This window comes from Meleagris gallopavo, chromosome 1, assembly GCF_905368555.1.
Source record: "Meleagris gallopavo chromosome 1, MGAL_WU_HG_1.1, whole genome shotgun sequence".
Classification (NCBI taxonomy): Eukaryota; Metazoa; Chordata; class Aves; order Galliformes; family Phasianidae; genus Meleagris; species Meleagris gallopavo.
The window spans coordinates 174,602,745-174,618,400 of NC_139404.1; the positions used below are offsets into that span (position 1 = coordinate 174,602,745).

At 41.1% G+C, this 15,656-nt stretch overlaps 1 protein-coding gene across 5 annotated transcripts in view; it reads left to right on the forward strand.

The window, feature by feature from the left end:
- The window catches only part of ATP8A2 (ATPase phospholipid transporting 8A2), a 323,927-nt gene that overhangs the window by 165,217 nt on the left and 143,054 nt on the right, over nt 1–15,656 (forward strand). For all 5 annotated transcript variants that reach the window (XM_085216143.1, XM_085216142.1, XM_085216144.1 and 2 more), the window contains one exon: nt 12,999–13,182. In XM_085216143.1, coding sequence (XP_085072269.1) covers nt 12,999–13,182 — 184 coding nt within the window. The remainder of the gene's footprint in view (nt 1–12,998; nt 13,183–15,656) is intronic.

The window sequence follows — 15,656 nt, forward strand, 5'->3', positions numbered from 1 at the left end:
TGTTACTTCACAGATGTTGAGAGGGGTGATGGTAACTAATGCATCGAATGCACAACTTACCTTATTCACAGTAAAAGTACAGTTTTGGCTCATTGAAACTGCTGCTGCTTGCCATAGCCCCAAGGTTCTTTACAGCATGCCTGCTACTGAATCATTTTGCAGCCTGCACCAGTGTTTGGGGTTGTTTTGTTCCATATGTGGAGTTTTGCTTTTCTCCTGCTTTGTGAGGTTTGTTGGCTCCAAATTTCTCAAGGTTCCTTTAAATCAAAGCCCTGCAATTCTTTGTCATATAGTCCCCATATTTCAGTGTCATGTGCAGACTTCTGGAGGGTATCGTTTTTGTCAGCATCTGGGCCACTGGTGATGCTGAACAGAATAGATCCTCAGGCTGCTCTGACTATTACCAGCTGGACACTGAATGTTTGACCTTATTCTCGTGAACTATATTTTATGCAAAAAATAATAATAAAAAAAGAATTATCAAATACACTTAAGCGGTTGGATTTTCACTTGGGCTGTTTGCTCTGTCCTGTTCCCACATGTTGGCTTGTGTATGAGATGTTTATGCTGGGGATGAGCAGTGTAAAATGAGAATAAAAAGCTCTATTTCTAAAAATTAACAAGGAAACTACAGTATAATTAGGGCCAAATGCACTTAGAGACTAAGCAGATTCTTTTCCATGTATTTTTTTTTTTAACATCTTTAAAGTTTAGTAATATACTTTTTTTGGCATTCAATTTGTTTTTAGAGTTTTTTAATCCAAAGTGTTAGCTTTGATTTTAAGTCATGATCAAGAGTGACTGTAAGACTATTTGTAGACTAATCTTGATGTTTTTCCATTATACTCATGGGAGAGCTGCTCATGTAATATCTTTCCACCTTCATGTACTGAGTGTTTTGACACTTTCATGTTAGAGTTGCTGAGTCCTGGAATTTGCAGTAGTAACCCTTGACTATGCCTTGCACATCAGTGCCAGCAAACTTGTAGCAATGCTACTCTGATCCTATTAGAAGAAAGAGAAATGCTGTGGCAGGGGTAGAGGATCTTACACATGTATAGAAGGGGAAGTTGCTTTTCAAAACTTACTTTGAAGGAAAATGTAATACCCTGAAGATGCGTACTGGCAGCCCAGCAAGACAGCCATCTTTGCAATTAGTATACAAGCCGTACTGTGGAGAAATTCTAACTGAAATTCTGTACTCAGTTGTCTTCAAAATAATTAGCACATCTGATTTTTGGAGGCTTGTGATCAGTTTCTTACCTGTTTTTTCTTCCACTCTTTCTTTCTGCCTTCTATCCTGTATTGTGGGCTAATCTAGAAGGAGATTGTAGAAAGTGCTATGTATCAGCTGAATCCTTCAAACAGAGCTTTTCATGTTATCAGTTCTACGTTCAGTTTCTGCAATTTATCTCAAGAGCTTTCCAGTTGCCAGGAGTGCAGAAATGGTCATATTTAAAGGGCTCACCTTTTACCTGTGGTGGTGAGATTTTTCCCAGTGCTTTCTATTTCATAGAATCATAGAATCACAAGGTTGGAAAGGACCTACAAGATCATCTAGTCCAACCATTCTCCCACTACCCTTGCTACCACAAACACTAAACCATATCTTGTAGCCCCTCATCCAGACGCCTCTTGAACACTGCCAGGGACGGCGACTCCACCACCTCCCTGGGCAGCCATTCCAGTGCCTGACCACTCTCTGAGAGAAAAAGTTTTTCCTCATGTCTAATATAAACCTCCTCTGGCGCAACTTGTGGCCGCTTTCCTGGGTCCTGTTGCCTGGGAGAAGAGGCCAAACCCCTCGTCGCCACAACCTCCCTTCAGGAAGTTGTAGAGTGCAGTGAGGTCTCCCCTGAGCCTCCTCTTCTCCAGACTAAACAATCCCAGCTCCTTCAGCCGCTCCTCATAAGATTTGTGCTTCAGACCCCTCAGCAGTTTTGTTGCCCTTCTCTGGACACGCTCCAGGGCCTCAACGTCTTTCCTGTAGTGAGGGGCCCAAAACTGAACTCAGTACTCAAGGTGCGGCCTCACCAGTGCTGAGTACAGGGGGGATGATGACCTCCCTGCTCCTGCTGGCCACACTATTTCTAGTGCAGGCCAGGATGCCGTTGGCCCTCTTGGCCACCTGGGCACACTGTCGGCTCACGTTCAGCCGCGCATCAACCGACACATTCAGGTCCCTTTTCTCTTCACAGTCATATTTAGAAAATGAGTTAGTTTTGAATTTTTTTCAGGTGAAATATACGAATATAACTCTGACATTTAGTAGAAAGATTTACGTGCACTTGTGTTTCCAAGTCTTATCTTGTAACAAAAAATAAATAGTAAAACAGTGCTGTGCAAATTGAGAGAAGGCTAAATGCTGTGATGAAAGCCATCTTATAGTTGTCAAATGGGCATGGGCTTAACCACAGCCTTTCTCTAGATAGAAAGCACTATGAACTAGTTGACTTGCTTTTCATGACTGCAATGAAAACAAACCATCTATTTAACCATACCAATATACTCTGGTGTATGTGGAAAATATCCTGTATAATTCACAAAACACCTTTCTTAAGAGTCCATGAATATTTCAGCATGGGCAAGTCATCTTTTTCTTCTCACAGATGTTCTAACTTTAATCTTGCTTGAATCATGAAAAGTATCCCTTCAAGTTCTAGCTATTTTCCCCTCTCTTCCCTATTTTCCACTGTATCATTTTAAGGAGCTTTTCTGTATGGTCTGTCTCATGTACCAATTTCAGTGGCAGCCCAGGCTATGAGTATTTTACTTTAGCAATAATAAGGTAGCTCTGTCTGATACTTCACTTTCGGCACTAAGAAGTTGGACTTCCTCCAATGAAACATCACTGTGGCACTAATAATCTGAAGCAGTCCAATGCTTAAAATTGCTGTAGCAGGGATGCTTTACTTCTTCTGGTCCCATCTGGTATAAAAATGAATGGGCAGGAAGTGTTCTGTTCCTGGTAATGGGCTGGTACTTTGTGCTGCCTCTCAGTTTTCCAGAAGTTCACCTGAGAAGAACAGAAGTTATTAGGAAAGGATTCGTTACAATGCCCACTGAAAGTTTGCAAAGCTGCCTGCTTTCGTAACTCTGGGAAAGAAGTTCCTTCAGGCGATATCATTCTGCCTGCTTGAAGAGATTAACTTATTAAATGCACCTATCTGCTCTCTCCTGTTCTTCTCCCCTTGTGATCTCTGTTCAGGTGTCTTGGTTTACTGTCCTTAAGTAAAAGATGTGGAGGGAGGAACAGTGTGACTTGGCATCTATTACTTAGTGCTAATGGCAGCATTTTGTGGCTTTTTAATAAAGATGGAAAGGTTTGGCTTTGTGAAAATCTGGCTCCTGGTTCCGTACTCCACTAGAGACTAAGTCAAGAAGCAAAACTGTTGGCCTTGTTTGGGTTTTTAATCAAAATACTTGTGCTTGTGCTTTTTTGAGTGTCTGCGCTCCTGGTGTACTCAGTCTGCACTGGTAGGACTGCTTCTGTGGTGAGAAACATGGATGAAACTAAAACTAAAAATCATATGTGCGAAAGAATATCAGCTCTGAGAGTTGAGACACATGCAGGAAATGAGAATGGCAGTTTCTTTGATGCATTTTTCTCAAAGCCCCTGAAGATTTCTTTTAATAATAGTGAGGTGGACAGCTTGAATCTTTAAAACTAAGTGTAATTTTGCAAGCATAATGCAGAAGTCAGTGCAACTGCTAAAAAACGGAGGTGAGTTTGCTGGGTTTTTATGCTTGTGTTAAAACATTTAGACTGTGCCCATGCTGTGAAATGGGAGTGTGAAGGAGTCAGCATGAACAGTGGGCTGTGGCAGCTTGTCCTGCAGAAGTGATGCACTCACACTCTGCTTGTGATGTGGGGCATCAGCTTCATGTCATCTTCTGCAGAAGAGTCCTGAAACTCTTTAAAGAAGCTTCAAACTCACATGCAGGGCCCCAGTGTGTGCTCCGTTTACCGTGCAGTCTCTTTTGTTTGGCTGTTTTGCTTTGCAGCTGCTATGCATCGCTGTTCGGTTCACAAACTGCAAGGCATTTCTTGAAGCTTAAACCTGAATACTGAAACACTCCCTGAGATGTGAATATATTGAAAACGTAGAAGGATGCTCAGTTCTTTGGCAAAGCAGATAGGACTGCAGGGAACTTTTCACGGTATAGAAGGAGAGAACCATGGCACGCTGGGAGCTGGGGGTGATGGTTCCAGAGCCACTGGAGGAGCAAACAACGGTATGGTGGGACAAATCCCATACAGCTGTGTCCAGCCCCCCAGCATAGGGATTTATCTGCACTGGGCAGCTTGTCTGTGCCAGGACAGGTATGCACTGAAACTATGTTAGAGAGGTCTGTGTGCCCAATTAATGCCTGACTGACAGAGACACTACTATGAATTTTTTTCTGTTGTAATTTGGTCATATTAATTTATATAGATTATGACTGAACACAGAAAGATCACCTTTCTACTCTATATAATATACTGCAGTGCTTTGAGTTAATCTGACTGTTCTCTAGAATATTAAATTTATTTCCCCCCTCTTTCCCTACTTCTTTCCTTAGCTGTGTCGCTTGGAGTGAGCCTGAGGTGTAGAGGCTGTTGTTAAATATACTTTCTTGCAGCTTGCATTCTAGCAGAGAACAGAAGAGTTCAGAACTGGACCTACAAATATCATGGATTCAACTGCCCAGTGACTGCAGAGCTAACCAGAAGATAAAGCGTGTTGCTGAGGGCCTTGCACAAATGTCCCCTGAGCACTGACAGGCTTGGGAGCATCAGCCACCCTTCTGGGAGCCCCTTCATGTTTGACCACCCTCATGCATAGCGAGCATGCTTTGAATGTTTTTTCTAAGTTAATATTTAACCTACCTTTGAACAGAGCGCAGACTTAGTAGTTCACCAAGACTGAGAAATAAAAGGGAGTTCATCCCCGTCAGACTTTAGGTGCCAATATTTTTTCTACCTAAATGTGGCCTGTTTGCTTTTGTTTTTAATAATCTCATTGTGAACACCCTCATGCTCAACTTCCCCAACTGTTAAGAGCTTTAATCCTAGAAATTCCTTTTTTTTTTTTTTTTTTTCCCCCCAAATGTCTAGGGTTTAAGGACTCAACCCTTTTTTTCTTCTTAGAGACCAGGCTCCGGGGAAGGATGGGAAACACCTTGGCCTCAAACGCTGTCATGAAAAAAATGTGGAAGGGGCTCATCTTTCTTCACTGGTACAACAGCATTCTGACTTCTGGGCTGTGCCAATAATTCTGAAATGGAAAATGTCCCTTTTTTACAGATAGGCAGCACTTTCGTGGTGGTTTATGACCCCTCAGCATGACATACTGATAGTTGCTGGGTAAGATAACTTCTCTGGGACTGCCTGACTGTTTTGGGAGCCTGCCATTCAGATCGCCTGTGCCTTTGGGAAGTAATTCCCAGTTGCAAGTCAGTCTCTTATGTGTGTTTTCATTTTAAATTCCAGGAGTTATTTCTTCAGAGGGGGGAGGAAAATGAGTCATACAGAGTTACTAGTGCTCCAAATGAAGAAATACACCTGTTAGTGCTTGGAACACTGAAATAGCTAACTGTCTCCAATCTGTTAGCTATGTCTCATTCCATCTTCCTTCCCTGCAAGTGCTTCTTGGGCGTGAGGTTGGTCCTGCAGTGGTAGCACTGTCTGGAGCTGCTGCACTTGGCATCTTGGAGCTGCAACGCTGCCCACGCTGTGCTCAGTGCTGCCACAGGGCTCTCTGATGCCAGAGATAGCACTCAGAGGGAAACTTGTGGTTCCATGTTGGCCTCTCTCCATGGCTGAAGGGCCAATTAGTGGCCACGGGTGGCCCTTGTCACCTAATTTCACCAAGTGTTACAAAATTCAGTAAGCAGCTGTGCTGTGAGACGTGTGTGCTCTCTCTTTGTGCGTGTGCTGAAGGTTATGAAGGCAGAACTCGATGTGCTTCAGATTGACAGGTTTTTGCTCTGTCATTAGGAAAAGAGAGGTTTCTCTGCTGCATGTGAACTGCTCAGCCTGATTAGCATGGAAATGAAAGTGCCTTAATCAGCTTGGGGTGAGGAAAGCTCAAAATTAATTTGATACATTAGTTTCACTTTAAAAATGCATTATAACTGTTGCCACTAGCGACCGTTATAGTTAAAAATGCAAAGCAGTCTCCCATTCAACTCCATGTTTGTGCTAACTCATCACTTTCCAAATGATTCATTTCCCAAAGTAGGTTTTTCTTGTTTTATCTTCACCCTGTATGTAAAGCAGGCTGGGAGAATGGCAATCGAGAGAAACAGGCAGAGGGATATCAAAGGGGACAAAGATGCTGACTTGAAACTTAACCCTGCATTCGCTCTGGCGCTGTGCATCGTGTCATGCTGCTAAATAAGTGAATCCAGCTTATGGAGATTATTTCGTAGTCCTTGCCCTGTGGAGATCACTTCTGTGGCAACTGAGTGATGAATGAATTGTGGAGATAATGGAATGCAGGTGGGGAATTCTCTAATGATAGTAAAAAAGAAAACACAAAGAAACAAACACAATGCCATATACGTATTAAAAAAGAATATCCTTAATTTTGTGATAAAAAGGTAATAAATGAACACTGAGGAGTTTGTGCTCCTCAGTCACACACACAAGACTGTAATTCAGTGGCTTTGTAACTACAAAGATAGCCTTGTATTTCAGATAGATAGATAGACAGGATGAGAGATAATGGCCTCAAGTTGTGCCAGGGGAAGTTCAGGTTAGATATTAAGAAAATTTTCATCTCAGACGGTGGTGAGGCAGTGGCACAGACTGCCCAGGGAGATGGTGGAGTTGCTGTCTCTGGTGGTGTTCAAGAACCATGTGGATTGTAGCACTGAGGAGTGGGGTCAGTGGGCATGACGGGGATGAGCTGACGGTTGGACTGGATGATCTAAAAGGTCTTTTCTAACTTTAATGATTCTGATTCTATGATATTGAGAAGAAATTTATATTATACCTAAAGAAAAGCAGAAAGAACTGCCTATTATTTTGAAAAGAACAGCAAAGTGTTCTATGAGGATGTACATGGTGAGGGGGAAGGGGGTGATACAGAGCCTCTCTCAGCATTGGAAATCCTGTCCTGGATAACCTGAAATTTCTGAGTTAATACATTGTTCAAAAAGTCAGTATGTGATTCAGTGTATCAGGTTATAAAACTGAAGTAAGACTTCTTTGTGATTACAATAAGATGCAAAGAGACTTATGGTGAGGAAAACAGGATCTAAACCTTTTTTTTTAATGTTTGAAAATAATCTTGAAGTCAGTCTGATTGAGTTGTGCCAGTGAGGCAGTTTGGAGGATGACCTGCTCAGTAGCAATGACTACAGTGTGCAGAAGCGTGCTCGCAGCTGGCAAGTGTGATGAAGCTGTGGTTGTTTCTACTGAAGCTGGTAGAGCTTTGATAAGACTTTGGGTCGTCTGTGCTCAGAAGGGATGGGATCAGGAGAATAGTGTGGCAAGAGCTGGGGCGCAGTCAAAAAGTGGGAGTTGTAAGAGAAGGGAAGGAGGACATTGTAGATCAGTTTGTTCAGCAGCAGTGGAGAGGGAGGGAGGAGGTGTTTCAACCCCCATAAAAGCTTGTGCACTTGGGTAGTATTTAACACTGTTGTAAGATGGCCTTCATCTTGTCTGATGCAGGCATCTTTGTGTGAGCTTTTCTCTTTCAGACCCTTCACCGTGCTGTAGGGAGGAAGGGGAATTTTTAAGAGGAGGGGAACTCTACCATTACATATCTAAAACAGGACAGGTGGATTGCACTCCAGAAGTGCCAGTGTCTCTCCATTGACTATAAGAGCACAGTACTGTGAGTAGCAGATAGAGATGTCTCCTTCAGAAACACTAACAGCTTTAGAGACAGCACTAAGTGAGCTGATGGATAGTTCATAAAAAAGCACCAAAGGAATCTATCTGACTAGAGATGTAAGTGCTGTTCCAGAGCCAGTCCCTGCAAAATCTAGATGCCAGCAGGCAGAGCACATTTGGATCACTCTGTAAATGAAAAGCATTTGGTGTAATGCTTTTTAGTCAATGTATGTGAGTGCTTTTGTTCATTATCCTTCTGCACAGATTACTCTATCGGGATAGGTTAGAGCAAGTTGCCTCACAGCATCACAGATGTAATTCAAAACCATCCCTCCTTTGCTAACACGTGGTTGAAATCTGCACACCGGCGTGTGTCAGAAGAAATCGATATCTAATTAAAGGCTGCTAAACATGATGTCATGGCAACATTCCTTACTTGCAGTGGTGCATTAATATACCACGCTTCTCTTTCAGAGGATCAGTGCATATGCTTAAATGTCAATATTATTGATAGCTCTCAGCCTTTTCTGGGCTGTCTCCCTTCTCTGCCTGTACTGAAGATGAGGTCACTGAGCATTTTGAGGTAATTTTACGATAGAACAGGGTAAAATCATGTTCAGTGTCATGAAGGTAGGCTCTTGAGAGCCTCTTGTGTTGCATTAACGAGGCATTTCAAGGAAGCAGAATATCAAATTAATGTTTCATGTTGAAGACATTGATGTCTGTGTTAAACACTGTTACAGCGTGGAAGCAGGAAGACGTAATACTTGAAACAGCTTCCTTCTGTCTTCCTTATTCTTTCACAAATTAAGTTTAAGCGATAGTAAGAATATTTTAAAAGGATATATTTCATTGAATCAGAGGTGGGAGACGTATGCAGTTTGCAACAGAACTGCTCCAGTATCCTTGGTCTAAAAAAAAACCAATGCATAAAGGGAGAATAGAATGAAGATAACCGGTATCAAGCTGTGCCTTGCTTGGGTGTGGAGGGGTTTGTGGGGCTGCTGGCCCTGCAAGTACAGGAGGGAGATGACCTTGTAATACAGTTTGATTATAAGATGATCTCTTATAAATTACCTGATCTTGTTCTATATTGATCATGTCTTTCTTATATACTGTTGACTTCAGCAGGACCTCATCTTCAATTGGTCCTTCAGACTTGAATGTGATAAACAAAAGCCTATTGGTACTAAAATATTGCACTTATATTTCCCATCTGTGGTTTCTCTGTACACTTTGAAGCATCTGCTAAGATGCAGCTGTAGCTTAAGGGCTTTTGTAAATAGCACTTCTCACAGTTGCCATCAATTGCTCTGATATATCTATAACTATCCAGTAAGTGCAGATGTGCAGAGACGGAGTTAAGAAGCTCCTTCTCACTTCCTATCAGCAGTAGTATCGTGTGGAGCATGGAGCTGAACTGTGTGACAGAGGGCTGGTTGTGCTGACTGTGTCCTTCCCATTGCATTTTTAGCTGTGATGTTCTGTATGGACTTCGGGAGTAAGAGAAATACATCACTTGACAGATTGCAAAAAGTAGAGTAATGGAATTGACTGATTTAAAGCAGGTGCAGTACATTAAAAAATTTAGCTAAAACTCTCTTTGTATTACTTTGCTTGTTAAAATAGATATTTAATGCTTTCTTTTTATTTGTCAGTTTTTAGAAATATTGTTTCTAAACAAAATATTTTATATTTATTTTTGAAAATATTATTACTTTACTTTTTTTGATTTATCTTTCATGAATAGGAATTGATGAGCTTCTTTGATTGTCCCTGAAGTACTCCTGGTTTAAAAAAAATATAGATCTTGAAAATTCTTAACCCTTGCTAGAATTCTCTTTTTAAAGAATTAAAGCAAAGCTGAGCAAACTTTCTGGCAAAATGCTGAGTAGATCTTTTTTTTCTGAATAAGAAAATAAATCGGGTAAGACGTTTGCTCACAGAGGCAGAGTGGAGGTTTTAAAGCTGCTGAGAGCTCCTCTGCAGGAGTCAGGAAAGCCACCTACGGTGTGCTCTGTGGGCACCAGTGTTATCACTGCTCTCTGTGGTACAGGAGCGCTTAACTTGAAAACTTTTGAATGTTACATTCTTCCACAGTTCCCTTATGGATTTCAGTGACACGAGGTTAACTAGTTTCATATCTTTCTGAGGGCCCCTGGCTCTGGGCTGTGCTTCTCCCCCAGCTCCTTCTCAAGGCACAATGCTTTGTGTCCTCATTGCCTTCACCCGTCCCACAGCGGGGGAAGTAACGTGACATCAAGGTGTCTGTCATCTCACTCAGGATGCAAACTGCTTTCTGTAGTAATCTGTTAAAGATAAGACCAAGCAGGTTTGAGACAGAGGAGAACGTTCCATTTTCCATACCAGCTGTTACCCTTTCAAGAGCGCACTCACAAGTGTGCTTTCCTGCTCCTGTAAGCGTGGTATCTGAACTGTGACTTCTTTTCCCAGGAATATGCTTAGAAGAGAGAACTGGTCTAGGCTAAGTTGATTATCTCCGTTTTGAAAGCAGAGACAGTAAAAATAATTTATGCATAAATACTTGCAGTGAATGCCTTTGAGTTTCACTTTAAATACCACTGTGAGACATTGCTGGGTGGCTGGGTAATGCATGAGTAAGCAGAAGATTGTGATGCAGCTGATGTTTTGCTCACATCTTAATTCTTATTTGGGTATATATCAAGGCAAGGCTTACATCCCGATATTGCTGCCGTAAGCTCTGCAGTGAAAGACAGGGATGTTCCATCAAAAGGATAATTACCAATAGTTGCATGTTGCTGCAAATTTTTTCTCCAAAGTAGTTGGCTCTTTCCTTGCGCTTTTTACTTTGAACTTACTCATTTGTCCAAGAATCTTTGTGAACTTGGCTTTTCCTCCTCCTCTTCCATGATACCACCTGAGGGAAGCTTCAGGTTAATCGTGTCCTGCGCTATAATCTTCCTCTTATTCATGTAGGCTGTCTATCAAATGTGGGAAATGAACTGCAGCTCTGATCATCTGGCTAAAGGGGATTAATGTCATCCAGGGCAGCACTGGTACCAAACAGATTACCAGGAGCGGAAGGGGCCTGGGAGCAGAGAGTGAGTTGGGAGGGGTGTAAACCCCCCAGGAAATGAGCAGCCATCTCGCTTCACAACTTTTGTAGTTATACTTTGTGCAGCAAAGCACGTTCCCAGGAGAGTGACGGTGTACTTGAGAGAGGGGGGAGAACCAAGAAGGTGCTTGTTAGCATGAGTTCAATTAAAATAAGTGACTGCAATCAGGTAACTCTTTGTGCTAAAGTCTTATTTTAGATTTCAACTTAAACTGAATGCAGAAAGACTTTTGGTGTTTAAAGCATATTTCTAGTTTTTGCTATGGCTCATTTAGTTGTCTTTTTTACTCGGTATATTGAAGTCATTAGTCTTTAACTGGGTGTTACCTAGCTCTAGTGACTCTGTAGGGCTTCATTTGATGTAGAGGGTAAAAAGCATGCTCTGTATGCATTAGGTAACAGTTCACAAATTTATTTATATATGGGCATTCAGTTTATTTGACAATTAATGAGTATTTCTGTTGCCTTACAACTGAAAACTAAATGAATGCAAACTGGCCTTGTTCTTGTCCAGAGAAGAGAAGGCTCAGGGGAGACCTTATTGTTCTCTACAACTGCCTGAAAGGAGGCTGTGGTGAGGTGGGGGTTGGCCTCTCGTCCTGGGTAACAGTGATAGGATGAGAGGGAATGGGCTCAGGTTGCACCAGGGGAGGTTCAGGTTGGATATTAGGAAAAATCTCTTCTCAGAAAGAGTGGTGAGGCATTGGAATGGACTGCCCAGGGAGGTGGTGGAGTCGCAGTCCTTGGAGGTGTTTAAGGAAAGGGGAGATGTTGTACTTAGGGACGTGGTTTGGTGACAGTATTGGTGGTAGGTGGACAGTTGGACTTGGTGATCTTAGAGGTCTTTTCCAACCTTAATGATTCTGTGAAAGCTGTGCAAGTTGCTCTCAAGGGATCTGGACTCTGAAAAAATGCTGTATAAAAAGCTTCCATTTTTCCAATTCCCCAGGCTCTCCATTCTCCCCCATTTTCACAGTAAAGCTTTCAGGTATCAGTTACATTCATTTTGTTGAATGCTGTGTGGGTGACTTGAGATGTGGAAAGTTATGTCTAAGGCATTATTTGAGGGAATAAAAAATAATTTGGAATTTTAACTGAAACTGATGGAGAAAGGGATTAAAGTTGTTTGTACAGATGGGCTTAGAATGGAAATATTTAATCTACATGTAGGTATTTCCAGAATACCTCATATGATTTGGTAACCTGATCCACCTTTTTCATAGAAAAAAACATATTTTGGATGTCTCATCTAATTTAGTGACCTAGTCCTGCTTATTTTTCCACTTCCCTGGTTTAGACACCATTGAATTCCATGAATTTTTATCAAACTGAAACTGATATAAAAATGAGAGAAGGGTCATGTTAGTGTGACTGCTGAAAATCCCGATGAGAGTAATACCTGGTAGTAGTCAGGTGTTGGATGGTTTGTTTTTGTATTCAGTTGGTTTTTGAATTGGAATTAACATCATCACTGAAGCCAGTACGGTACCAGCATGGAGGACATATGGGAAATCAGGGAGAAAGCTTTTTTTTTTTTTTTTTTTTTTTTTTTGATACAAAGTGAATAATCGGAGAAGAAAAGTGGGCTTGCAAGGGGGAAAATAAGCTGAAAAAAGGAATAAGGTAAGCCTACAGCATCTCAGTGGCTGAAAACACTTCACATGGATTTATTTATGGTCTGCCTTCTTCTGAATGGAGGTGCACTATTGATCTGTAAGCTGTGGTTGCTGGAGAGGAAAATCCCTTCTCCACTGTTCCCACTATGATGCCCTTGGTTTACACCAAAGTGCCTCAGATGGCACTGGGGGATGGAAGGAAAGCTTGAAAATGCTTCATGTCTGCTTGGTCTTATATTAATCATTACCTTCTCGTATTTTATGCAAATGCAAAATTATTTTTAAAGCTGCTTTCTCTTTCTGAAATGGTTTGGCACAGGTTCTGAAGCTTAGTTGTTGAATAAAGAAACTTTCCAGAACTGCCCTTTGATTATTTCTAAATGTAGGTGACAGCTGTCCTTTTGGAAAAGGCACGTAACTCAGCATGTGAGAAACTGACACATTTTTCTTTCCTTTTCAGAGTATCTCCTCTACAGAAGTCTGAAATAGTAGACATGGTAAAGAAACATGTGAATGCCATAACACTTGCCATTGGGGATGGTGCCAACGACGTGGGAATGATCCAGACCGCTCATGTTGGAGTAGGGATCAGTGGCAATGAGGGCATGCAGGCAACCAATTGCTCGGATTATGCCATTGCACAGGTCAGTGGCAAAAAAATCCAGTTGCCATATCCTATGTCAGAGACCCCACTATGTGGCCATGTAGTGCTCAATGTCTTCTCTTAGCCTTAGAGCTAAGAGAATCTCAGATCATTTCCTTTTTCAAGGCAGCATCTAAAACAAATACCTGTGATATAGTTTTGGAATCCATTGTTTTGATTTCTGCGCACTTCGCAGCAAAACTCTGTCTTCCCTGGAAGCTTCAGTTTCCTTCTGCTGGCCGTGTAATGGCTTGGCTCTTCAATAATCAGGGAAGGGCACTTTGTGATGCTTAAGCTGACATGCTTTAAGTGCAACTTATCTCTCTCGTGAAAGTCCTTTTCCCTTACTATGAATAGGCATTACAAACAGGTGTGTAAGAGTGTGACTGTTTGGAAATTCTTATTTTGAGACATGTTTTCCTTTTATATTCCTTCCACCCCCATGACATATCCAAGAATTGTTCACAGTCCTGAAGAGTTGAGCAGTATTTTCATTTTAGGTATGTTATTTTGAACACGATTTGGGTGAGTGCTCCCAACACAGTCCTATGAAATTCAACCCTGATTACTTCAGCTAAAGAGGGAAGTAGAAGAACCTTTCTTGTTTAATTGAAGGAACTGAGCTGTAGGATTATATAAAGCTAAGTAAGGAAGGAGGTACTTCAGTAGACGGACATCTTCTGAATACTGTTTACAGTTCAGGTTCCCTGTGTTGTTTTTGAGACTGATCACAGGGCAAGATTGAATGAGAGCTGGCAAGAAGCAGAGATGATCCATTGACACTTCAGTTATCTCTGTGCATCAGCTGCTGTTCCCATCTGCTAGAGTATAGCCACATTTGTTCTACCAGTTGATACGAAATGTTACTTTTTTCTGGTAGTTTCAGTAGAACGTGAGGTTTTAAAAAGGTGTAATAATAATGATATTATTTGGACAAATAACTCTTTAATGTGCTAACTGTGCTGTGAAGCCAAGTGGCATCCTTGTATTGCTGCTGTATAGCCTTTCGTGGTCAGATGAAGCACCATGCATTTCAGGTTTGAATAACTAAGACCTTCTAAATTTATTAAGAAAATTTCAAGCTGTTTCACCAATGGCTTATTCCATAATAAACAGTGTATAAAATTATAGGAACTGCCATAGGAATAGTCTTTGGTATCTTGCAATGATTCCTATTCTAGCTTCTGTAGGTTATACATTGCTTCTACTACATAACTTAATTGAATGCTCTTTATCTACATTTCCTCAGAACACTGATTGCTTCCATTTTACGAAGTAAGCAAAGCAGTGAGAGTTTTGTCCACAAAGGGGCAAATAGCATGTCCTACACGCTTGATTTCTTTTGCATTGGTGGCAGCAACATTAAATCTTAAATCTTCACGTTCACATGTTGCTTCTAAATTACCAAAAAGAAAACCCATGTCTTTAGACTTAATGTTAAAATTAGGGAAATTAGTTTTTCTTGGTTTAAACTCCAGCCAGGGAGTTAATGACAATAGCAATGAATCTTCTTAATTCCATGTGAAATACAAGCTGGTCACATGAGCACAGAGTTTAAACTTTCAAAAATTGGTGAAATACTATGGAACTGTATTTTTTTGATTATTTAAGAAAGGTTTATGTTAGAAAAGATGTCAAAGAATCCCTCTTACAGAGAGGACTAGTAGTGTGCGGTTATGTTTCAAAAAAATGTTCAAAAGAAAAACTTGATCTCCGTGGGGTATATTTCTTTCAGTGAAGACATATAACTCCCACTGAAGTGTTACTGTGTGTGCATGCCTTGAAGGCAGAGTATGTTCTTATTGAGTAATTTAAAACGACCACTCTAATGTAGCATCTCATGTTCAAATGAGATTTCAAATACAGTGGTGCCAGAAGTAGGCACTTATGGAAGTGAAAGTCTCAATATAAACTCGTTCAGGATTCCAGGGGGAATCAAAGCATAAACCAAACAAAAATAAAAAGGCACCTTACATCTGACTCTGCTCCAAATAACTTCCACAGGTACAAGGAGCATCTGCTGGAATCATCCTTTCCCCTTTAAATGATCTTGCACCAGTGATCCATGTTTAGAGAATTCCCAAACCAAACGACCTAACTGCTTAGAGAGACTTAGAGAGCAGTAGAATTTAAAAACTTTCCCCAGTAAAAAGCTTTATCATCTTAATCCCGAGAGCTTCTGGTGTCTGGAGAACTTTACCTTTTCTGAACTAGAGCAACTTCTTCCTTAGACAAACATTCATGTCTCCTTTAAAAACCCATGAATGTAGCAGTGCCCAAACAAATGCAATGTCTTAGAAGGGCTCTATCACCCATGGTGATACTTGAGTGTGCCACTAGTTGTGCATTTACACCGTTACAGCGATCAGCATCAAAAATTTAATTTCTTGCTACATCTTAATAGTACTTCTTATCACTGCAAATAGGCTTGGAATTGTTTTATTTAGGTTACTAATGTCTCTCACTGTGCAATGG